This window comes from Crotalus tigris, unplaced genomic scaffold (genome assembly GCF_016545835.1).
Source record: "Crotalus tigris isolate CLP2741 ecotype Arizona unplaced genomic scaffold, ASM1654583v1 scf7180000023606.2106662, whole genome shotgun sequence".
Classification (NCBI taxonomy): Eukaryota; Metazoa; Chordata; class Lepidosauria; order Squamata; family Viperidae; genus Crotalus; species Crotalus tigris.
Genome location: NW_024100074.1, coordinates 176,946 through 202,253, shown reverse-complemented (window position 1 = coordinate 202,253; position 25,308 = coordinate 176,946). Strand labels below are relative to the sequence as shown.

Genomic DNA, 25,308 nt, shown 5'->3' with positions numbered 1-25,308 from the left:
TCTTTTTTTCAGACCTGCACAAATTTGAACTCATTAAAGTAGCATGTCATTAATATGACTCATTAAAATAGTGATGCATATTCAGATGCAGATATATTTTAAAGAAGTACTATTCATATTCACCCAGATTCTAAAGCACCAATCCTGAATATGTTTTGATGCACATACAGGCCTTCTAGGCAATACTGTACAGATAGTTCTCATTTACTGACCACAATTGGGACTGGCAACTTGGTTGCTTGGTACTGTACTCATAAAGTGAAATATCACATGCCTGTAATAGATCTATGACCTGCCTTTCACTTTGGTCCCTAAGTGAATAATTGCCATCGTTTATTGAGTCATCGTGTGTGATTTGTGATTTCATTTCTGTGTTCTCTATTAATTCTGCTTCTCAGAAGCCAGTTGAGAAGCATATAAATAGGAATTATGTGACCATGGGACATTGCAATGGGTATAAATATGAGGATTGGTTGCAAAACTTTTTTTTCCCAAATAGTTGTTATTCTGAACAGTCATTAAATGAGGCAGTTGATAAGCAAGGACTACCTGTACTTGTATTTAGAATAAATCTTTCTTGGTGTACTTGATTAAAAAAAAATAGTGCATAGTGATTGAATTAATTTATTAATTACTTTCACTTGGTAGCCAGTTTTTATTGGAAATGGTGGGCACATATCCTGCTATGGAAAGCTAGGTGGGGAAAGACATACTGTAAGTGAAATTTGAGCGTTCACCTTAAGATGCACTTCTTCTAACAGAGACATGACCTTGTGCTATTAAGAAAGACAGTCTGATCACATAAAACAGCATGCCATTTTTGATTTCCCTTTTTAACTGAGAACCATTGTAACTGTATTTCAATTGTATTTTTTTCTAGGGTCTGGACTTTGCTGGATTTACGGGGCACATGTTTATTGGAATTGGTCTTGTACTTCTGGTTTCCTTTCCTTTTTTACGGCTACTTTATTGGAACAAGAAACTTTATAACAAAGAGCCAAGTGAGATTGTTGGTGAGTGGAAATTTGAAACAATGTAGATATAGACCTGATTTACTTGATAAAATGAAACACTAAGAATGGTGTATTGTTTTGAATATGGATTGAATTTATAGTGAGCTTCAATACTGAGAATTTGTTATATTCCTTCCAGAATTATTTTATTTGTTTATTCAATGCTTATTAAGTTTGCTAGAGAAAGCATGTTATGGACTGCATATTAAGCATGTTAAGAGTATCAGATATAATGTATGTTACACAGGTAGTTGATTTGAAAGAAAATTTGCTGGGAATCAGATGTAAAGCCATTTGGGCTGGCATGTGCCAAATGTTGATGTCAGGCATTACAAAGCTATGGTTTAAATTCAGCTGCTCAGACCCTTAATTGCTTATGAAGGAATTGGCTTATGTGACAGAAGGCTAATGGACATGACTAGAATGATATTAATCTTTACTGCATACAGAAAAGACGCTCTATACACATAGAAGAATTATCTATTGTAGTATAAACAAATCAAAGTCCTTATACGTTTTATGCTCCAAGTTTAAATTCTAGGTGTTTTCCTCTTCCAGAAATCAACAGATACCTGGCTGATCTTTTGATAGCCTTCATTCAGCTATTGACATAATGGTTCTTCCTACTGTCTAGTGTGCGAATTAATATGGTTCCTCATTCCCCAGCTTTATTCTTTACAATAGCAACAGCACTTAGACTTACATACCACTTCACAGTCCTTCACAGCCCTCTCTAAGTGGCTTATAGAATCAGCATATTGCCCCAACAATCTGGGTCCTCATTTTTCTGACCTTGGAAGGATGGATGGCTGAGTCTACTACTTCAGTCTTGATTCCACTTTTTTGTTTAATATTTTAAATTAGTAGGCAATGGTTCCTTTATAGATGTGCTTTCTTTTTTCTTTTAAATTATCTCTAGTAGGCATAAAATGCATTTTTAGGAGCAGCTGTCAATTAATAGCAATTACTCTGAAATCCTAAATGGTAATCTGAAAGCTACTAGCTGAAATGTCTTGAAGTCTTTAAAGAAATTGGTATTATCCTATGCTTTGTTATTTAAAAGAGCATAATTATCTACTACGTTCTTGCATTTTACTAACCAGACTGGTTATATATATTCCATAAAGAAGCATATTCAAACTCAAATTAGATGTCATCTGTGTTATTCTCTCATTACTATCTTCAGATTCAGCAGTTCTCATAATTAGTAAACTTTTTTCCTCCTATAATCAGCAGTACATCATGATGAAACTAATCAGTACTAGCTTAGTAAAAGCAAATACTAAAGCACTAGTTCTATTAATGATTTCTGGGAAATGAGATGAGAGAGTTGATCAAAGTACATTTCATTAAAATAGTTCTGAAGCAATCTGGCTTCAGAGAGGTAACAGAATGAGTGCAAGATGGCTTAATGGGACTTTCCAATCTTTAATTGCTGTAGTTTTGTGACAAGGTTCAAAAGAATTGTTTGAAACAGCTGTTTCAATCAATTTAGTGTCTACAAAGTTGCCCCCTGATTACCAATCAAACAAGTACTGAATGTTTATAAAAAACCCCTCATAGACTGTTCTCCATTGCTTAGATTTCCTTGGTTTCCATATCCTTTATGAGGGTGTTCTGCTGCTATTCAGTTACTTAGGATGAGCAAGGAATTCACAAGATTGCACTTTGAAATGATATTTTAAAATTTAGAGACTTAAAAATGCTGCCTTTTGAGCTTCCGGTGGCTGTGCCGTGCCGATGGCGGCTTTCTGACAGCCATCCGTCACAGGAAAGTGTAAAAGCCGGCAAGACAGCATCGATCAGCTGTTTTGCGGCTTGAACCCTTCCTCCTGGGCGAAGGGAGGAAGGTGAGCCTTCTCCCAGATAGAAGTAGAGCCTTACCAATCTCCCAGATTTTTTCTTGGGAGATGAAGAGTGAGAGCTCCTTCGGAGTCTGGGTGTGCTCCGCTTCCTTGGACGCCTTTGTTCTCTGGGGGGAGAACGAAGCTAGACGCTGCCTCCACTGCTGCTGCTTAAATGGAAACTGTTAAGTTAATTTAAAAGCAGACGGAGTGGTCAGGAGGACAAGAATTGAATGATTTTATTTTAAACTTAACTCATGTGAGAATTAACATCTTCTCCTGCTATTACTTTAACAAACTGTCGGAGTGAAGAAATATGGTGGAGGAGTCCTGCTTCTTTGTTACTTTCTTTGTTTGAGAACTTTCACTTTCTACTTTCCATTTACTATTTTCAGCTGACAACAAAGTTTCAACAACGCAATAGATTTGGTTTATTTAAAGAAAACTCTTCTTTTTTAAAGGGGAAATTGCTTTTTCTTCTCCTTTATTCCTATTTTATTATTTTTTAAATTTTTTTTTTCCATTTTAAAAAATGGCTTCGAAACGTCCTGGACCTTTTTTTCTTCCTAAAACTTCAATTTCTTCTCCAGTAACTCAGACTGTACAACAACCTAAACCTAAACCTTCCCCACCTTCTCCTCCACCTCAGGCAATTACACTTAAGGATTTACAAGATGCTTTGGATAAGACTGTACAAAAAACAGCAGAGTTCTTGGCACAAAAAAATAATGAGTTGAAGGAAGATATTGTGTTTGCACTCCAGGGGCTTGCTAGTCTTATAGAAAGGATTGATGACCGTGTGGATGAGGTGGTTGGTAATGTTGAAATATTACAAGACAGAGTTGAAAAAATAGAATATAATGTGGATGTTGCACAGAATGAAATTATAATGTCACAATATAGAGAAATGGAGTATGCTTTGAGAATAAGAGGCTTGAAGGAAAATGTTCAGGAGAATTTGAAAGAAATTGCAGCAGAACTGGCTTCTATTTTGGAATGTGATCCTGAAGGAATGTTGAGAGATATAGAAAAGATCTTCAGAGTCAACTCATGGGTTACAAAACAGAGAAAATTACCAAGAGATGTGGTGGTTTATTTTGCTAGAAGATCACTTTGTAATGAAATTATACAGGCTTTCTATAAGCAAAGATTTCAGATTGCAGCTCAAGATGTGATAATTTTAAAGGAAATACCTTCAAAAATTCTTAGAAAAAGAAAAGACTTTGCTTTTTTGGCTGAAGAACTTAAGAAACGACAAATTCAATTTAGATGGGATATACCTGTGGGGATAGTGGTGACCTATGTTGGCACACGATATCGTCTTAATACAATTTCAAAAGCAAGAGATTTCTATGTTACTGTTTTAAAAGGAGATCTACCACCATCTCCAAGATCAAAAAAGGATGAGAGCAAGGCAGAAGCACAGTTGGCTGTTGGTCTAATGCCACTTTTGGGAAAAGAATTATTGGTTGAATCTATGCAACAGAGTTTGCAAATAAGGGAAGACCCAAGGGATTATTGGTGGGTCAATATTGGAAGAAAGACTCTCTGCCTTCTTTAGAAGAATGGGTACTTAAGGTTTCTAATTTAGCAGAAATGGCTAAAATTTCTGCTTATTTAAAGGATCATTCACAAGAGAGATATGTTATTGTATGGAGAAAATGGATAGAATATGTTCAGAAGAAATATGGAACTACAAAGTTTCATTTATTTTATGAGTAATGGATTTGTTTATAAAATTATGATGTTAATGTTTGAAGAGAGTTAAGGGTTAGTATGATTTTGGTTACTGTATAATTAGTAAACTTAAGTAGATTATGTTTAATATGTTTGTTTAACCCTGTACTTGGCTCTTGGAAGTCGGGGGAGGGGGGTGGGGGAGGGGGTGGGGGGAGGATGGGTTGGAGGTTAAATAGGTCAGATAAGTAGAAATAGTTTTATTGTATATAATATTGCTGTTTCAATTTGGAGAGAGGAATTGCTCGGGCATTTCCCCTGGACTGCATCCAGAGTGAGAAGATAGGAGGAAGGGGAGAAGTAAGTAGGAAGATTGAGGAGAAGGAGGAGAGGAGGAGAGTGAGGAAGAAGAGGGAAAGAGGAAAGTGAGAGAAGAGGTTAGAGGGTGGATGCGGTTTGGGGGGAAATGGGTGAGCAATACCGAAAGTTGTGTGTATAAATTTATTCTATTCTTTATCTGAAGTACTCTTTATGAATGTAATGAAAAATCGAAAATAAAAACTTTTTACAAAAAAAATGCTGCCTTTTGAAAAGGCTTAAAATATTAATCCTCCATTATTTTCCTAATTTTCTAGCACATAGGTTGTATCTTCACCATGCCATTTTTCTTCTGTCCAAATCTATTATTATTTTCACTTTTTATAATTTGCTTTATTTATTGATTTATTTGATATCAGTTAACTCAATTTCCAGATCTAGATCTATACCAGCAGATAGCCTCACAAGGTTGACCATTTCTAAGACTTGAAAACTAAGGAGGGTTGGATCTGGTTTGTACCTGGTTGGGAATCACTAGACAATTTCTAAGATGGAGATAATCTTCAAGAAGGTTAAGTAGGAACACTGAAAGTAAGATAAGACACAGGTGAATCTTGAGAAAGCAGAAGGCATTAAAAAAACCTCAAGATAGCACTGATGATGTTACCTAGCTTGGTAATGAAACATCTGCAAGCAAATAGCCAAGCTTAGACAGCACCAAAGACTCCACGAAACTCAAAATAATGCTACTTTGATTCTATTTGATAGAAGGGGACTGAAGGAAAAATGTAGTAGGCTTTCATGATTCGGTTATTATACCCTATAACAATAATATAGCAACCTGTAACCCTTGCATTGTCCTACCTTACTGGGCTGACAACAGGCTAGATCTATCTATCTATCTATCTATCTATCTATCTATCTATCTATCTATCTATCTATCTATCTATCTATCTATCTATATCTCTATCTCTATATAGAAGAAATGGTAACTATTTTCATATTGTTGTCAAGAAAAGGACATGAATAGTAACAGGATTCAAAGACCAAGGAACCAGTTCTTCAGAACCTCTCCGGACAAGAAGATAAAAGATCATCCACATGAGGTCTCCCCATGGGCTGATCGTCATGGGGAAACCTCAGAACAACAGTCTTCCATAGATTTAAGCATCCAGAGACAAAGGGATCGGTCATCAAGCTCACAACTGCAGTGAAACCATTTAAAGGACACTAAATTTGCTAACATCATTTTCTAATCACTTTTAGAAATTGCTTATTTAACCATCTTAAAGCTATTAGAGATCTTCATAATGACAGATTACATCTGATGACTATATTTGCATTGCTGAACAAAAAAATTAACTATATTATCTAGTTTTATTTCCAACTCTCTATAACTTGTTTTACTCTTCAAAATTTTATTTCATTAATTTATTTTACATCTGCAGACACTTGTGTTATAGAACCTGCCATCATCTTAATTTCTTCTTTCACCCCCTCTTTCATTTTTACAAGTCTTTCATTCATTTTTTTCAAAAGCTGTCAATTTATTATTAAGTGATTTAGCTAACTTACTGGACAATTGCTCAAACATTTTCTGAAGAAAATCTGGTATAATTTCTCTCTCTTTAGGTTGCTCTTTCCTCCCCCTATTATTATTATTGCCACTTTTCTCCTGGTTAACATTATGATACTATTATCCAAAAGTGAAAATGTCTCAAAAAGGGAAAGACAAAAAACAAGCTTCTCCCCTCCTTTTTATCGTTTTGTCTTCCTGTGTCCTTAATATTTTTATCTTAAGTGGCATTCTGTAGTTACAGTGAAAATCACAGTCTCTGATGAAGCTGGCAAATCAATAAAAGTGTTTCTGATTATAAGCTCCATAAAAAGTAAGAGAACTATCTATATTCAGACTCATTCCAAAGCTGTGTATCTTCTCATTCTAACAGAGTGTGACTATATCTAGATAGTTGTAGACAATTCTGATATTAAAATCCAATAATCAGCATTCCAAATCCATTTATGAAGATATTGAAGAGTACTGGGACTAAGATGGAACCTTGTGGTACCCCACTGCTTATTTTTCTACATCTAGACATAGTACCATTAAGAACTACTCATTGAGAATGGTTTGTCAGTCAGTTATAAATCCATCTAGGGGTGATGCTGTCTATCCCACATTTTTCTAGTTTATGAAGAAGTAGGTTGTGGTCTACTTTGTCAAATGCATTGCTGAAATCTAAGTATACTATGTCCACAGCGTTTTGCCAATCTATTAATTTAGTCACTTTGTCAAAGAATGAAATGAGATTGATTTGGCATGATCTGTTTTTAACATATCCGTGATGGCTTTTAGTTCTAACTTTGTTTCTAGATGTTTGCAGATCTGTTTTTTGATTATTTTTTCCAGTATCTTCCCAGATATTGATGTTAGGCTGATTATTCTGTAGTTTCCTGGATCTGTTTTTTCCTCTTCTTTTTTGAAGATGGGAACCATATCAGCTCTTTTCCAATCCTCTGGTAGTTTCCCGATGCTCCAGGATTTTTGAAAGATATGGTACAATGATTGTGAGATGACATCTGCCAGCTCTTTCAGAACTCTGGGATGTAATCCATCAGGTCCTGGTGATTTATGTTCATCAAAGTCAGACAGATGTTCTCTTACTATTTTCTTGTTTATTTTAATTTTTATTTTAGTTCATCTTTTACAGTTACGTTTTTGGTAGTTGGGATACAGTTTCTTTTTGAATGAATACTGATACAAAGAATGAGTTAAGCAACTCTGCTTTCTCTCTACTGCTTGTTATTTCCTTGTCATCTTCTTTCTTTCCTTAACTTTTTTCTTGTTTTTTCAAAAACTAAACAAAAAACAAAACAAACAAAAAACCTAAACAAAAGCCTTTTCAAAAACTAAACAAAATAAAAAAACAAAAACAAAAAAGACACTGAAACATGGTCAAGACCTATCTTTCTCCTTTTAAGCAAATTTAACTGCCCAATGCAAGAAGAAATGCATGCTACTGTGCTGAAGATTTGGCTGAATCCTTATATGTTATATCTGAGAAATGTTGACCTGTCTTTAAAAAAAAAAAGGGGGAGGGAGAGACGGAGAGAGGGGAGAAACAGATATTAGATGCAGATTAGTTTGTTATATGGGAAGATTATACGATGCATCATTAAGAGTTTGATCTCACAACATCTGGAAAACAATGCAGTAATTATCAAAAGCCATCATAAAGTTAAGAACAATCTTGCCTGACTAGTTTTATCTCATTTTTTTGATTGAATAACTCCCTTAATAGATTATTGAAATGTAGTAGACATAATATACCTTGTCATGAACAGAAGCATTCAACAACACACCCAAAGGATGCTGATTAGCAAGCTTGTTAAGTGTGGGCTGGCTGACAATTAAGGGGATATGCTGCTATCTGTAAAATTAGACTCAAAGTTCTGATCAATGATCTTTCATTGAATTTGAGACAAATATAAATTAGGATTTCAGAAAGATCAGTCTTTGTTTATTCTTCAACATTTGGTTTGGGTGACGTGGTTATCAAATTTGCTGATGATATAGAATTGGCTGGGATAGCTAATATTATAGAAGACAGAAATAAAATTCAAAATGCAAAAGAGATCTTAGAATAGTAGCTTATTGCAAATTGAATAAAACATACAGAAGGATGATTTGGTTACAATGAAGACAAATGCATTTTAGGCTGTATCAACAGAAGTAAAATTTCAAAATCACAGATGTGATGTTTTCACTGTATTCTGCTCCCCCATCAAATACTGTGTCCAATTATGGATGTCACACTTTTGAAGGCGTAACCAAGATAATTGGGGAGCTACAAACTAAGCTCTAAGAAAAAATGTTGAAATATCTGAGTATGTTTAGTCCTGAAAAAAAACTAAGAGGTGAAAATGATAGTACTCTTCAAATACCTCTAAAGGTGTCAGGTAGATGAAGGTTAAAATTCATTCTTATTCCAGAATGCAGCACATGGAATAATGCATCACATTATAGTACAACAGGTGACAATTGAATATGAGACAGTAAAATGAATTACTATAGAGGGAATGGAGATTAGATTGTTTGGTTAATTCATTTTGAACTCTCACACAGAGCCAGTGGTTGAATTTAGCATAGTGCTTAAGGCACCAGGTTAAAAAAACAGGACACCATGAGCTAGTCACACTCTCTCAGCCAAATCCATCTCACAGAGTAGTAGTTGTAGGAAAAATAGGAGAAGGGAGATTTGTTGGATATAATAATAATAATAAAGTTGGAAGGGACCTTGGAGGTCATCGAGTCCAACCCCGTGCTCAGGTAGGAAACCCTACACCATTTCGGCTGTCCAGTCTCTTCTTAAAACCTTCCAGTGTTGGAGCATTCACTGCTTCTGGAGGCAGGTTGTTCCATTGGTTAATTGTTCTAACTGTCAGGAAGTTTCTCCTTAGTTCTAGGTTGCTTCTCTCCTTGATTAGTTTCCATCGGTTGCTTCTTTGCTTCTTTCCATCTGCCTATTCTCAGGCGCTTTGGAGAATAGCTTGACTCCCTCTTCTATGTGGCAGCCCCTAAGATATTGGAACACTGCTATCATGTCCCCCCTCGTCCTTCTCTTCGTTAAACTAGACTTACCCAATTCCAGCAACTGTTCCTCATATGTTTTAGCCTCCAGTCCCCTAATCATCTTTGTTGCTCTTCTCTGTACTCTTTCTAGAGTCTCAGCATCTTTTTTACATAGTGGTGACCAAAACTGGATGCAGTATTCCAAGTGTGGCCTTACCAAGGCATTAAAGAGTGGTATTAATACTTCACGTGATCTTGATTCTATCCCTCTGTTAATGCAGCCCAGCACTGAGTTGGCTTTTTTGGCAGCTGCAGCACACTGCTGGCTCATATTTAAGTGATTGTCCACTAAGACTCCGAGATCCCTCTCAGTTACTACTATTGAGCAAGGTACCCCCTATACTATACCTGTACATTTGGTTTTTCTTGCCTAAATGTAAAACCTTACTTTTTTCACCATTGAATTTCATTTTGTTAGATAGCACCCAGTGTTCAAGTCTGTCCAGGTCCTCCTGTATCTTAAGCCTGTCTTCTGGAGTGATGGCTATTTGTGCCAGCTTGGTGTCATCCGCAAATTTGATGAGTTCCCCATCTATCCCCTCAACCAACTCATTGATGAAAATGTTGAGGAGCACTGGGCCTAGAACAGAGCCCTGGGGCACCCCACTACACACTTATCTCCAAGTAGATGCAGTTCCATTAAGGACCACACACTGAGTACGGTGGGTCTGCCAGCTACGAATCCATCTGGTGGTGATGCTGTCTAACCCACTTTTTTCTATCTTATCAAGTAGTAGATTGTGATCTACTTTATCAAATGCCTTACTGAAGTCCAACTAAATTATATCCACAGCATTCCTCTGATCCACTAATTTTGTCACTTGGTCAAAGAATGCAATAAGGTTTGTCTGGCATGATCTGTTTTTGAGAAACCCGCTGCCCTGTTTTTTGTAAAAATCATAAAAAGGGATATAAATAAATAAAATAACTTGATGTTTTGAAAGGCATCTATCTGGAACACCAGGGCAAGCACCTTTTCTTGCAAGATTTTATTTCAAACTAAGAAAATCTGGGAAGGTTCACCCCAGGCACAGGATCTGTCTGATTATTACTTAAGCTTGAGCTTCCTTCATTTCTGGAATTCATTTCCCAGTACATTGATGAGGACTACCACCCACTTTGGTCTTCAGGAAAATATTAACTATCTTTTTTGATAGGTCTATAACATTAATTTTTCTTTTTAAACATTTTATCCCTGTCACCAGAATAATAATTTTGTTCAATTTTCCTGTTTATATAAACTAGGAAGTTTCATGTGTTTTAAACTGGTATTAAAACTCTGGTCTAATTGTTTTTAGTGCAGTGTTTTTCAATGTGGCAACTTTAAGATGTGTGGAATTCAACTCTCAGAATTTCAGGATTTTGCGGAGTTATAATTTAAATATTTTAAAGTTGTCAGTTCTTGAAAATCACTCTTTTAGATTATTTGGAGATTTTATTTTATTACAAGTAAAATAAACTATAAATAAAAAAAATATGGTATAACAAACAGCTATTTCTGAAGGCCCATAGTAATTCTGGAGCAGAGATTAAATTTATTGGCTGCTCAAAGTTATCCTGTGGTAAGATGGGCAGTCAATATATTTAATAAATAATAATAAAAAAATTAAAGCAATTTTCTTTTAACTAAACCAGCTGGTAATTCTAGCAGTTACCATTGACATGTTACCCAGTTTGGGAAGGCTCTGCTAAAAAGAATTTAAATTTTTCTTTCTTCTTGGAACCATTTTGAAGGGGTTCTGCCAGATGAAATAAGTTTCTCTGAATAAACAGAACAAGAACCACCCAGAGTTCCTCTCTGAGATTGGTGGTTTAGAAATATGAAATATAAATAATAAATAACCAGCGCCGATGTTACTGTAACCAGTGTATAACTGGTCCTGGAGGTAATATTCTCAAATCAGTAATGTAAAGTTCAGGGGACATACTGTAATTCCCATGAGTTTTTTTTTCTTTTAAGGCTTCTTCTCCAAGCTCTCATCCCAAATTCTGGAAAGCTAAAACAATTACAGAACTGTTCCAAGCCATTTGTGTGAGCAGATCTTTCCATTGTTAAATGCGAAACAATTACTTTTGCTCTAGTTTGCTATCAGATGAATAATAATTTAAATGTTTGTGTTTTCCTAAAAAGACATATCTAATATAGAGTATTACTGATACTGTAAAGATTGATAGAGGTGTATTTAGGCTATGATCACACCATTCCTTCAAAACAAATTTGATATGATTACCTCTCTGTTCTGTTTTCTGCTGGGTTCAGCATTGAAGAAGCAGGAGTATTAAACAGGGACTTCTTTATTCAAGACAAAACAGAACTTGAACAAAGATGGCTCCGCCCCTATTTATACATTCAGCTTGGGGCGGTGTCAGCCAATACATGAATGCACTGTATTCTCCCTCTCAAATGCATACTAATCAGCCTTATAGCCAGCAAGTCTGGCTAGCAGGCCACATGGTCTACTAACGGTCCCAGTGCAGCTCTCTGCACCTGTTCCACAAGTACATTACGCTTTCCATACATAATTTATTTATTTTCTGAGAATTGAAATACTCTGCTTGATTTAGGGATAGATAGATGGGGATATGTGAAGCACTTTACATGGCTTGAAGATTGATAATTTGAGTCTGATCACAGTTAACTCTGGATTAATTTCTTTATGTTCCATTGTTTGTTTTCTTGGCTATCGGTGTAACTGTCTCTTATTCAACCATTCCCATTCCTCTTGTCTCCCAAGATCTAATCTATATATATATATACACACACACACATATACATATACACACACATACGTACACATACATATACACACATAGACCTTAATGATTCATTTTCAAATTATCCTCATACCAGTTAATAGATATATCAGACTTAGAGGATGATTGTAACAATCAATTTCTTCTTGACCCCAGCAGTTGTTTAATTGTGCAGAAACATACAGTATACCACAGCATATTGATGCACTGACTGAAAGGTACAATCCTTGTCTGAAAACAACAGAATGAATTGCAGAAAGACTTTTTTCTCCAGATAGTTGCCAAAGAGTAACCTTTTGAAAAATGTTATCAGCTTGATTTTGGAAATGATGTAACCTAGAAACCTAACACTTTGAGAGGCAGTGTCTTTATACAGAATAAATGGCAATTGTTTTGATCATTTTCAAGACTGAATGCAATCTGCTTGGTAACAAATTACATTGTCAAGATTTTTAGTTTAGTGAAGAGCAGTAATTTGTGATTTTGCATTTGATCTACTGCAGATGAAAATTATCTAAAATTGGTATTATGCAGATAAATAAGTAAACAGGTGATGAAAAATATATCTTATGGCATATGACCCACTCAGGTCAAAATTCAATAGCTATAAGGGTAAGATGGATGATGGGAAGACAGTCCTGCAAATCTCAGTAGTAAAAGAACATTGTATTTCTGTTTCCATTTTGGACATTTTTATAAATTGAAGAATAGTGAAATGTAAGACTTTGATGCATTGCCCATACTTAGATGGCAGATTGCGTGAAAAAGCTGGCAGCTGAATTATAATTCTTTGTCAAAATGTCTTTTCTTTGATTGAATATTTGTGTTATGTGCTCCTGGCTACTTTCCTTCGTGACCAGAGGCAAGCTCGCCTGACCAATAACCAGCCAAGACACAGTGAAGGCCTTTTGTTTCGTTTATTGCAATAAGCAGGGAGAGAAGCTATCAAAGCTTGATTCTCTCCAAAGTTTTAACCCAAAATATCTCCTTCTTTTATTCATCCCTATCACCGGCCGCTACAGCCCTCCTCTTTCCCCATTGGCTGAGGTAGTATGAGGTTACACTCTTTCCGTCCGCCTATACACATTTCCTGATAACATACTAAATCATATTCACATAGACATGTAAATGGTTATTTTAAACTTAGTATATATTTATATATCCATTTTAAACAATAATTTCTTTTCCTGCTTTTCAATTCAATGTGCCTCTCTTCTTATCTTACGACTTCCTTCTTCCTTTCTCAGACCCAACTATTTTTGCCTATATGGTTTATCTTACTTCCTTAATCTCTTCCTGACCCTCACCATCTGTATTTTTCTTATTCAATTAGTTTCCATTGTATTGTAGGTTTAACTGACTCTGAAGATTTATCATATTGATGCATATTTATCATTTGTGTTAACTGAAAGTACAGTTGCGTAATGCTAATTATAGCTGTAGAAATCCAGGTTCAGATCTTCAGTCAACTAATGAGGCTTCACTAGATAATTTTCACTGAGTCACTGTCTCTCATCCTAACCATCTTCTAGGATTGTTGTGAAATTGCAAAAGTAAAAAGTATTTTATATATTGCAAAAATATAGAAATTATGCCTATAATAATACTATGATAAAAAAATCTAATGTACAATTTTGAACCATTGCATTCTAAGCCATGATTTTCAAAAGGCTTAAATCTTCATGTTATAAATGACTAGAATGATAGAGTTGGAAAGGGTCATTTAGGCCATGAGAGACATCTCCCTTGCTTAGTACAACCATGGAAATTCAATAGGGGAATAATTCAGTCATTTTTTAAATTCTGGACTTTGTGTTTACAAAAACTGAAATGAAACTGAAATGAGACAAGGCAAGATGAAAAGTACCAAACCATAATCTCACTGTCACCACCATTACTATGATCCAATTACTGTTGCATTTATTTAATCAATGTGGACCATTTGCTGAACTGATAACACATGCTGATCCTGTGCAGGCAGTGGCTTTTCTAATAGGAGCAGCTGTTCAGCTTTTTTTCATGTGATTATCCCCATCTTAGATTTCTGAAAAGCAGAATGCATTTTGTATGATCTGAAATGACTGGTAGGAAAAAGTGGCAAGGTATTCTGCCCAGGATCTTTTAAAGTCCTATAGTGCCATAATCCATCACAACAATTCATGATAAGCTATATTCTAGCTTAGCTTCTGATTGAAAAACTCAATTTCAAAAAATAGAAATGATCATTTATATGTTAGATAAGTGTAAAGGTTCAAAATGGTGTAGTACAAGTAATTTCTTAAAAAGAACTCATGGTTCAAATCAAAAGCTTAAACACCAACATGTTATATTGACAGTATATTATATTTAATGCTTAGCCAAAACAGTTCAAGATTCAACTTAACTGTACATTAATCTTTTATATATCAAAAAGATATGGTGCCAGAGAAAGAAAATGATTTAAATGTTGAATAAGATTTCACATTCTCAATACTCTCTGCATAAATTGGCATAGCTATGAATAACATTTTATGAATATTTAACATATCTAAGAATAAGATTTAAGTATATAAATGAACAAAAAGCCAATCATAGTACATAAATACTAAAAACACTCTAATCTGTTGTGCAGTTTTATCTACACCAAATCTCTTTCAGTTTCAAACATATTTAGAATGGTTCACTTTAATGACTGCATTTGTAATTTTTGCAGTAAACTTTAATATTTGTAAAGTAAACTTTGTAATGAATACATAAAATGACTGATGATTGTTTTGGAACCAAGTTCCATTTTCAACATTTAATTCACTATTGTTTTTTTCCCTAATGGATTTCTAGAAAAGAAACACAATAATATTGGGTCAATAGAGATCTCCAGACCACATGATTACCTCCTGGATCTAATAATATTTAGCATCTATAAAATATTATCTTAAGTTACTTTGCATCCATTTCTTAGCAGTTATTATTCAATGCCACTTGGAGATGCAGGATTATATCAACCAGTGCTCCTTTTTTTTACAATTCCTTGACCAATTTCTGATTTAGGCTGAATTCACACTAAACAAAAAACTATGACATAACAAGACGGTACAAAGACTTTGCATCAATGCCCACTACCTCTCAGGCATTTAAAGTGAGAAAGAAAATTAGGGTTTTTTTGTTTTTTTGTATAAATCCAAGAATGACAGTTCCTGACTTGGTTGTAGTATTGCAAATCTTTGTCCAGAGACATCATATATCTCTACGTTGTGACTAGGAAAATTGAAATGTGCCATATTGTCGCTCTTAGCTAAATAATTTTATTTTTTCTTAGAACTGAAACATGAAATCCATGTTTGGAAACTGACAGCCCAGAGAATTAACCCTGCAAGCAGAGAAGAAACAGCTGTGAAGTGCCTCTTAATGCAAAAAGTTAGAACTCTAGAGTTCTTGCTAAGGAAAAAGCTCAAAACTTTCCACAGGTAATGTCAGGCTCTTGAAAGCAAGATCTACACTGAATCTTCTTTAGCTTTATCATAAAGGAAAGTGTTAGGACTCAGGGTTTCCAGGCACAGCAACTTTAAGATATGTGGACTTCATTTCTCAGAATTCTCCTGCCAGGGGGTTGAAATTGACACATCTTGCTGAGCTTGAGAAATACTGGATAAAGTTATGGAGTACCTTTATTTTAGAGCCCCATTTAGCTCTCATTTTTAGGGTAATATTCTGTATTTTCTTTCAAATGTGTCTCTTGTCAAACAATGGGTTGTGTGCCCATTTCCTGAAAAACTCAGAAATATGCAGATGTATTTGGATGTTTTTCCACTGTCTTCCAGTCCTTACCAGGCTGTGAATAGGCTATCATAGGTACAGTAAATAACTCTTCACAAATGACCTTCAGCAGATTTTCAAGGTAATTGTCTTCATATGTATGGAAGTGATGCGTAAATGCTATGTGCCAAGCTATGTACGGTATTCCTCCAAATCAGATCTAGAGAAAGAGGACATTGATCTGAGAATATTTAGCTATTTTGTAAAGTGGATTGAGAAACAGAAGTCAAGGTGCAGGATGAAATCTGGTTTGATAGGGACTTAATGTGATAAAAAAGCAATAACAACAAAAAATAAATTCAAAAGTATTTTTTATATTAAACATATCAAATGTAAATGTAGAGAAATGTAAAGTCTTACACTTAGGCAAGAAAAACCAAAAGTACACATAAAGATTAGGTGAAACCAGGCTTAATAGCAGCAACTGTGAGAGGGATCTTGGAATCTTAGTGGACAATCAATTCAATATGAGACAACAGAGTGCGGCGGCAGCCAAAAAAACCAATAGAATTCTAAATTGCATTAACAGAGGGATTCAATCAAGATCATGGGAGATACTAATACCTCTCTATAAAGCCTTAGTAAGACCACACCTAGACTACTGCAACCAATTTTGGTCTCCACACTATAAAAAAGATGTTGAGACTCTAGAAATAGTACAGAGAAGAGCAACAAAGATGATTAGGGAATTGGAGGCTAAAACATACGAAGAACAGCCACAGGAACTGGCCATGGCTAGTCTAGTGCAGAGAAGGACCAGGGGAAACATGATAGCATGATATTTGAGGGGCTATCACAGAGAGGAGAGGGTTAACCTATTTTCCAAAGCACCTGAAGGCCAGACAAGGAATAATGGATAGAAACTGATGAAGGAGAGATTCAACCTAGAAATAAGGAGAAATTTTCTGATAGTGAAAACAATCAACCAGTGGAATGGTTTGCTTTCAGATGTTGTGGGAGTTTCAAGAAGAGACTTGACTGCTTTCTGTCAGAAATGGTGTAGGGTCTCCTGCTTGGGTGGGGGTTTGGACTAGATGACTTACAAGGTCCCTTCCAACTCTGTTATTCTGATTCTGATTCTAAATGAGAAAAAATATTTGAAAACATATGTATATTATATACCTCAATATGAATCCTGTAGCTGCTACTGTATAGAGTGTAAATTTAATGGGAAATCTGAGTTTTCTATTATGTGAAAGTCTAGGATAGGGGTGTCAAACTGCTGGCCCACGGGCCGGATGCGTCATGTTGAAACCACACCCACCCCATTGCTGGCAATGGAAAAAAGTCACGATATGTCGCGACACATCACATGATGTTGCGAGTTTGACACCCGTGGTCTAGGGCCATTCTAAATGAAGCAATTGCTCAGAATTGGATCCTTGAATCTTTTAATTTTGTTACACCTACAAATATTAAAAAGAGCAATACTATTAAATAGCTCAAGAAATTCTAATGATATTCACTGTTAATGAAATATCATTCTTTTTAAATTCATAGATTGTTGAAAAGAAATTATGTGAAGGGGTGAATCTCTTTGGGTCTATCTATCAGCGAGATCATTTTTTGAAACTTGAAAAGAACAGGCCACCCTTGGTATAGTCAGAGGAGCTGGCAAAAGAAAGATTCATTAAAAATGAGCCCAAAGATTCCATTTTTTTTCCTGGTCCATCCCTAGAGAATAGGCAATTGCAACCGCTCTATACTAGGGCCTTTTATCTTCCCTCGAGATCATCTGACCCAGTGCAAAATATTTGCAAACTTTCCTTTATTTCTCAGTAACACACAAACATACCCAGACTGAATAAGAGGGGAGAAAAGAAATACACACAGAAATGCAACACATTACGTTGAATGGAGAAAACCAAGATGCTTTCTATAGCCACTGCTGATAAAATGGTTTAATGAATTATGTAAGTTATACTCTCTATGCATTTCTTCTCTTGTTTTTAAAGAGAAAGGAGAAAGCACTGGAGCAAAAAGTATTCACAAATTCCAGATTTTTTGAAGCATCTGGCATTAGACTAGGGGAGTAAACTTTCAAACAATAGTGTAATAATGTTAATTTCTTGAGGTATTGTATGAAGATGTCACAGATGTGTTATATTTGAAAATACTGATCCAAAATTTCATGGGGCATGCCACAAATTCTTCTAAGCTTTTGATGGATCTTTTTTTGTAATTCATAGGCACTGTTCATCACACCTAGCATTTGTATTTAAAATTCCTTGGAAATGTGGAGAAATTCAGTATAATAGTACTATGTATTGTTTAAGATAGATATGTGTTGTGTCATTTAATGGTAAGTGGATATGGAACATAAATGTTAAGTACTGTATAATTACCCGTAACAAATAATAATCTAAGTTCTTTTTTTATCTGTATGGTTTTCTATATATTTTATTTCAGACAAATCTCACAAAAAGATAAAAACTGGGAAACAAATATCCAAGAGCTCCAAAAAAAGGTAAACAATTCTGAAAAATGTTCACCTACATTTAAAACATTACATTTATAATGTTTTACTTTTCTTAATATTGAGAACAATGCCAACGCACAAAATCTTCTATTTTGAAATCTGCCGAGGATTCAAAAAATAATTGGGAAAAAATTATTTTGAGCCTGAACTGTCATGTGGGTACTCTCCCTTAGGTCATATATAAATTTTTAGAACCCTTTGTTTTACTTCACAAGACTATCTTTGTCTGAAATAGAAAGTGGTCTGTTGCTTTGCATTTCAGAAGAACCAGTACCATTATACAATTGTAACACAATTATTTATTATGCCCAATCTCAGTAAAATCTCAATAAAGAATAAAATAAAATTAAAATATTAAAAGCAAAAGATGGATATGGTAAGATGGATATAAGGAACAAAACAGACTACAATAAAACAATACAATTATGTTGCAGAAATCCACTTCTGAGAATACAAGTAATAAAACAAAAATTGAATAATATTTAAGGGATGAAGTGTGTGGTGGAGGAAAAATACCACTTTCCATTTAACTAAACCACAGCAGAAGAACATCTGTGGACATAGTGCCTGTTGAGTATAAATGCTATTCTGATGAAGCAACTATAGGAGAAGGACTGGCAGAATCTGGGGCCAGAGTTAAAAGAGGGATTAGTCTAGAATCCCTACATAGCCATAAGCAAACTAAGTCCAACCTTCCTTAAATTCTGTTGACTGCTATCTGATTCCGAGCAGGTGCTAACCATTAGTTCAGAATATTCCTGTACATACACATAAGTAGCAATAAATCAGTTTAATTGGACCTAATAGGAACAGATGCGGGGGTTTGGAGAAAAATGTTGAGGGAGAGAGCAGGTGCCAGAGGACAATGAATAGAAACCACTTATCAGATCTGCTTAACCAAACACTCCACCCCTTTCATGCTGCCTGGCTAAAACTCAGCTCATTGCCCAGGCAAAGAGAGCTGGTTCCTCTCTTCTGGAAAGCCTTCTCCAGAGGGAAGGAAGAGGTCGAAAATTACACACTAAGAAGTTGCTTATATGCTGACAGCTCAGACTGGAAGTCTAACTTAGGAGAACAAGCCTCAAACTGTTTACCACCTTGATTAGACATTTGATATTGAACATTACTTCGAGTTCTAGGTTTGGACTGCTGAGGCTCCAAAGTGTCTTGTTAGAAGTAAAGTCTTCATCCTGGTTCATCCAAGCTGGGAATAAATAAGCAAACATGACAACTGCTTTGGGAAGAAGGTTACAGTTTATTGCAGAAAGATGGTTCTTCAGGAAAGTGCAGAGGAGAGAGAAGGGCTAAGCACATGGGGCAGTAGGCTTTTATACTCCCTCTAGCCTTGTTTGGAATAGTTTCCTGTTCCTGTGGCATGAACTTTGAGGCTGTTTGAGTGTTTGTCTAGGCCTTGATATCTGTGGTTTATTTCTATTATCATATCCTGCTTCCCAGGTGATGGGGCTGACTCCTAGAGTTTGGGTGGGGTATGCAGATCTTCTCTTTTGTCTTCTCGATTGCTCTGGCTCCAACTTCCTGATGGTTTTACATCTGCATTTGTATGGGCCTAGCTCTTGCTTGGGGCAGAGATAGATTTGGGGTCAGGTTTGGTTTTAAAAAGTTCTTTTGAGGAAAAATGTATTTTTTTCTGCCCTTTTTAATATTTCTTTCTCTGGGCTAACTTCCATCAGTCTGTTTACTGTATATTTTCAACCATTGTCCTTGAACGCTCAAGGAACTGAGGGGAATAAACTTCAGCAAGTTCTTTAGATCTTTGGAGTAAGCAGTATTTGCTTCCTGTTACTTGCTAGTCAGCTCCCACCCTTCTCTCTGCAAAGCTATCTGCCTCGGGATGATTCTATTTTTTATTATATTTATATGCTGCCCATCTTATAACAACAACAACAACAATAACAATAAAATTGGAAGGGACTTTGAAGGTCATCTAGACCAACCCCCTGCTCAGGCAGGAAACCCTGTACCATTTCTCACTGTCAAGCAACTCTGGGTGGCTAACAACAATATAAAAACACAATATAATAATGCATCTTTTTTTGGTGCTCCAAAGAACAAGCCGGCAAGCAGGAACGAAAGACTGATGGTAGTTTTTAATTTACTCCGTACGAAACAAAGACAGCACTGGGAGTGGATTGCTCCCAGTGCCTTACATAGATTATACATACCCACCCCCACCCCACCCTCAGGAAACCAGCCCCAACCTCATTAAACTACTCCACCCCGAGACCACCATCTGGTGCATCAAGTGCTATACAGGAGTCAGCTGGGGCTTCAATGTTCTTTCGTCCCATCTGGCCATGCTCTATTGCCTTGCAGGGTTGCTTCATTCTGCTCACAAAGCAGCTGTGCCTAGAGTGTCCTTCTAGGCACCGCACCCGCTGTCGTGCAACCTTGCAGGGTTGCTCGTTCTGCTCACGAAGCAGCTGAGCCTAGAGTGTCCTTCTAGGCACCGCACTCGTTGGTTGTGTGGCCCCGCAGTCAACTTCTGGCAATGAAAGACACCAGCTGACGGCCTCTTCTCCCTCCAGTGAGTGTCGGCCCCACGAGGCGAGCATCCCAGCAGCGGTGATGGACCAGGAGGCAGGGCAAAACAAAAGAAAGGTGTCTGGGTGATGATGGGGCAACACACCAAGGGCTCACGGCCCGCCGCTTGTCGGCCCGGATGGGTCAGCCTCGCGGGGTTCGACACCTCACTTTACATGGACAAAGCTGGGCCACATATGACATTCACTTAAGCTTTCCTTAAAATTGCTCATTTAGAATTTTAGTACTTTGAAATATGTTAGTAGGAAGGTTTTTCTAACTTTTGATACTTTAGTTCAGTGGTTCTCAACCTGTGGGTCGGGACCCCATTTGGGGTCGAACGACCATTTCACAGGGGTCGCCACACAAGGCTGTCCGCCATTTTTTCCCCCTTTTCTTTGGCCACGCCCCTGGCACCCGGTGATGTATAAGTGGCTGGGGGTCACCACAACATGGGGAACTGTATTATGGAGTCGCGGCATTAGAAAGGTTGAGAACCACTGCTTTAGTTGATCTAAATATCTGGCTGGCATGATATTAAGTAACTGATTGGCCTTCTAAAAATACATCTCTTAGAAGGTTTGTCCATGGATATAATGTATTGCCTTCCTGCCAAGTTAGATGGATGAAAATGTAATGCTAAAATATTTTCCTGAAATATACTATAATACTGCTATATTTTCTGCTATATAGATCTTTTCTATCTTGTGAAGAAATTATTAGGTGATATCATTGTGGATAGTCCTAAAAAGAAAAAGGATATACTTAATCAATAATCAAAGATCCATTTTCTGCAGAACCACTTTGGTAACTCTAGTAGCTTTTTGTAGAGCTACATTGAGTCCACATTAGGTTATTTGAAAAATTTTCTTAAGAAAATTTGTATCAATTCTGGTGATGTAGAATTGCCAACCTACTGTAGTTAGATGAGCAATGCTTGAATTGTCATGCTTTGGTTGGTAGCAACAATTTGTGATTCTTCCCAACAATTATGAATATTGTACTGTAGTTTGTAGAAATAAAATAATATAGTTAGTGATGAGATTTAATGACTGATGCCAATTTCTTGTGCAATATATACTGTAATTCAAATGGGAACTCTGCTTGCTGCATGGTTATGACTCATTAGAGCAGCTGCATCTATTTCCAGAATTGCTTATCTGTACAAAAATCCATCCATGTGTTCTGAAGCACTACTTCTGAACTGCCTCTAAGACACTGCAGGATGCTAAAACATTATTTAATTCATCCTAGTCTGTGAGCCATTTTATATATCTGTTAGCTAGTATTTATTTGAAAATGTTTTTAATAACATCTGATCTGATTATGTAAATAGAGAGAGAATCCAATCTTGTGAATTAAAGAAGAAATCATGAAAAACTGCTTTATGCATTAGTTTTGTATACTGAGAACATGGTAGCGTCTTCAGAGTTTCTGGAAAAAAATGCCTAGAGATTGGATATAGATATGTGGTAAACCCTCTTTCTAATCTGGGATTTGATGGGCAGGATTCCTAACTGTACATTTTAGTGTAATTCTGTTATCAATTCCTTGAAGATCTTCCCTGCAATGGAAGGTTAGGGATAAAGATTCCACTGCAAATTTCTTTTTCTCTCATTCTTAAGTTACCCAGAGGAGAGTTTATGGATCTTGAATACAGATAGTTTCCTAAAGTGGAGGTCTAGGTCAAATTTTTTATTTCATTTGTTTCTAATGCATGTTTGTACATGGGGGGAAATCACAGTAAATACTATATATAATAATAAATCAGTAAAGTAGAAGAAAAATACAGTGTTCTACCTGAACCATAATTAACACCATTTGTCAATAACTTGACACAATAACTCTTGAGAGGCTGTTTAGTCCTGGAATGTGTGAATCCTGGTAGTTAAACATTAAATTATTAAGGGACATTCATTCCGGTCTTTCTGTTTCTGCTATAATAATATTCTCCAAAGTGCCTGAAGGCAGGACAAGAAGCAACGGATGGAAACTAATCAAAGAGAAAAGCAACCTAGAACTAAGGAAAAACTTCCTGACAGTTAGAAGAATTAACCAGTGCAACAACTTGCCTCCAGAAGCGGTGAATGCTCCAACACTAGAAGTTTTTAAGAAGAGACTGGACAGTCATTTGTCCAAAATGGTGTAGGGTTTCCTGCCTGAGCAGGGGGTTGGACTTGATGACCTCTAAGGTCCCTTCCAACTTTATTATTATTATGGATCATCGCACAGTCACCCAGATGTTCAGACTGGATTTGGCATTTTGTCTACCTATCGAGTCCTTACCCAGGACCTGGGATAGGCAGATGTGGATGTTTGATGGTATTACAGGTATCGTCGCATGATGGAAGCAGTTCCTAGTAAGGCCGCCTTTTGCAATTGACTAATAGCCAATTTGTCAATGCCAATGGTGTTCAAGTGGTGCTCCAGTTATTTGGGGATTGCACCCAAGGAGCCTATTACTATTGGTATTACCCTTGCTTGCTTTTGCCACAGTCTTTCTATTTCTATTTGTAGGTCTTTGTATTTTGTTATCTTCTCCAGTTCTTTCTCGTCTATTCTGCTGTCTCCAGGCACTGCCACGTCCACTATCCAGACTTTTTTGTCTTTCTTATCGACAATTGTTAAGTCTGGGGTGTTATGTTGCAGGTGCTTGTCTGTTTGAATTCTGAAGTCCCAGAGCAGTTTAATTTTATCATTTTCTATGACTTTCTCTATTTTATGATCCCACCAGTTTTTGCTTACAGGCAAATGATATTTTTTGCAGATCTTCCAATGCACCATTGTTGCTACTTTGTCATGCCGCTGCTTGTAGTCAGTCTGTGCAATCTTCTTGCAACAGCTTACCAGGTGGTCCACTGTTTCTTCAGCTTCTTTGCATAGGCGGCACTTACTGTCTGTTGCTGTCTTCTCAATTTTGACTTTATATGCATTTGTCCTTAAGGTTTGGTCTTGTGCAGCCAGAATTAGTCCTTCGGTCTCTTTCTTCAATTTTCCTGCTCTTAGCCATTGCCAGGTCTTGTTATTATCTGCTTTCCCATCTATTTTTTTTAATGTATTGGCCATGTAGTGCTTTGTATTCCCATGCCTCTATTCTGTTCTTCATTTGGTCTTTCTTGTAGGTTGTTGTTGTTATTATTATTATTATTATTATTATTATTATTATTATTATTACTACTACTACTACTATTACTACTACTACTACTAAAAAAGCATGAGATCTGATTTTATATCTATAATGAAAATGAAAACTTTTTCAATTGAGATGAAAGACTTGTTGCCAGTTTCCAAGATTGTCAACAAGGTTTTATTGGAAATATAATACAAATCTCTAAAATCCAAATGTGTTTCATTCTAAGTTTAAAATATTGTTTTCACATTTTAGGTGTTTCCTCTGCCATTTTAATGAAAACATGTCTACATTATAATCATATTTGGTTCTGACTTGGGAAAGATGCTAGTATGAAATGGGATATTTGAAGTCTATTTCCACTTGATTCATATATTTTATCTTTTGAACAGCACAGAATAACAGACAAGTTGCTTCTCATCAAATGCCTGATGGTTTTAGGAATTGTTATTCTCATGTACTTTCTCAATTCGTTCGTTCCAGGAATTCATTTAGATCTTGGTAAGCTCCATTTGGATTATTTATTGGTATTTAAATATATTCTACTTTTGTAGGACAAGAGCAGGCAGGGTTGGGGGTGGAGTTAGGGCATCATCAGTTTAGAGTCGTGTTCCCACAAGTGCTCCTAGTCTTATCTCTCCTGAATTCCATTGACCCTTATTTGGTGCCAATTTGGTGTTAAAGTTTAGAATTGACCAGATTCTTATGTATAAGCTTGAATGAATTTTCTATGCTGCAGCCTTACAAATGGTCCTGATTCTTTGGCCTGACAACTTTAAGTACAATGCTCCAGGAAGGGTTGTGTCTGTGTGTGCGCTCATGGGTATATATATATATATATATATATATATATATATATATATATATATATATATATATTCTTAGGTATCATTCCTATATACTTCAAGACTGTGTAATTCTGTCTCATTTATTGAAGGCTTGAAGGTACATTTCTTACATTGCACTGTAAATGATTTAACTATATTCTCTCTGATTTTTCCAGTTTCTGGGTTCTTGACAATTAATCATATAAAATGTAATTGAAATATACTTTCCTGCTGCTACTAGTGCCACAACTGCTATACTTTTTTTTTTTAATGGAAAATAAGATTCCTTTTCTAAAGTTT

At 36.1% G+C, this 25,308-nt stretch overlaps 1 protein-coding gene across 2 annotated transcripts in view; it reads left to right on the top strand.

The window, feature by feature from the left end:
* Positions 1-25,308, top strand: part of OCA2 (OCA2 melanosomal transmembrane protein) — a 348,360-nt gene that overhangs the window by 179,719 nt on the left and 143,333 nt on the right. For both annotated transcript variants that reach the window (XM_039319662.1, XM_039319661.1), the window contains 4 exons: positions 881-1,013; positions 15,535-15,682; positions 18,441-18,498; positions 24,574-24,682. In XM_039319662.1, coding sequence (XP_039175596.1) covers positions 881-1,013; positions 15,535-15,682; positions 18,441-18,498; positions 24,574-24,682 — 448 coding nt within the window. The remainder of the gene's footprint in view (positions 1-880; positions 1,014-15,534; positions 15,683-18,440; positions 18,499-24,573; positions 24,683-25,308) is intronic.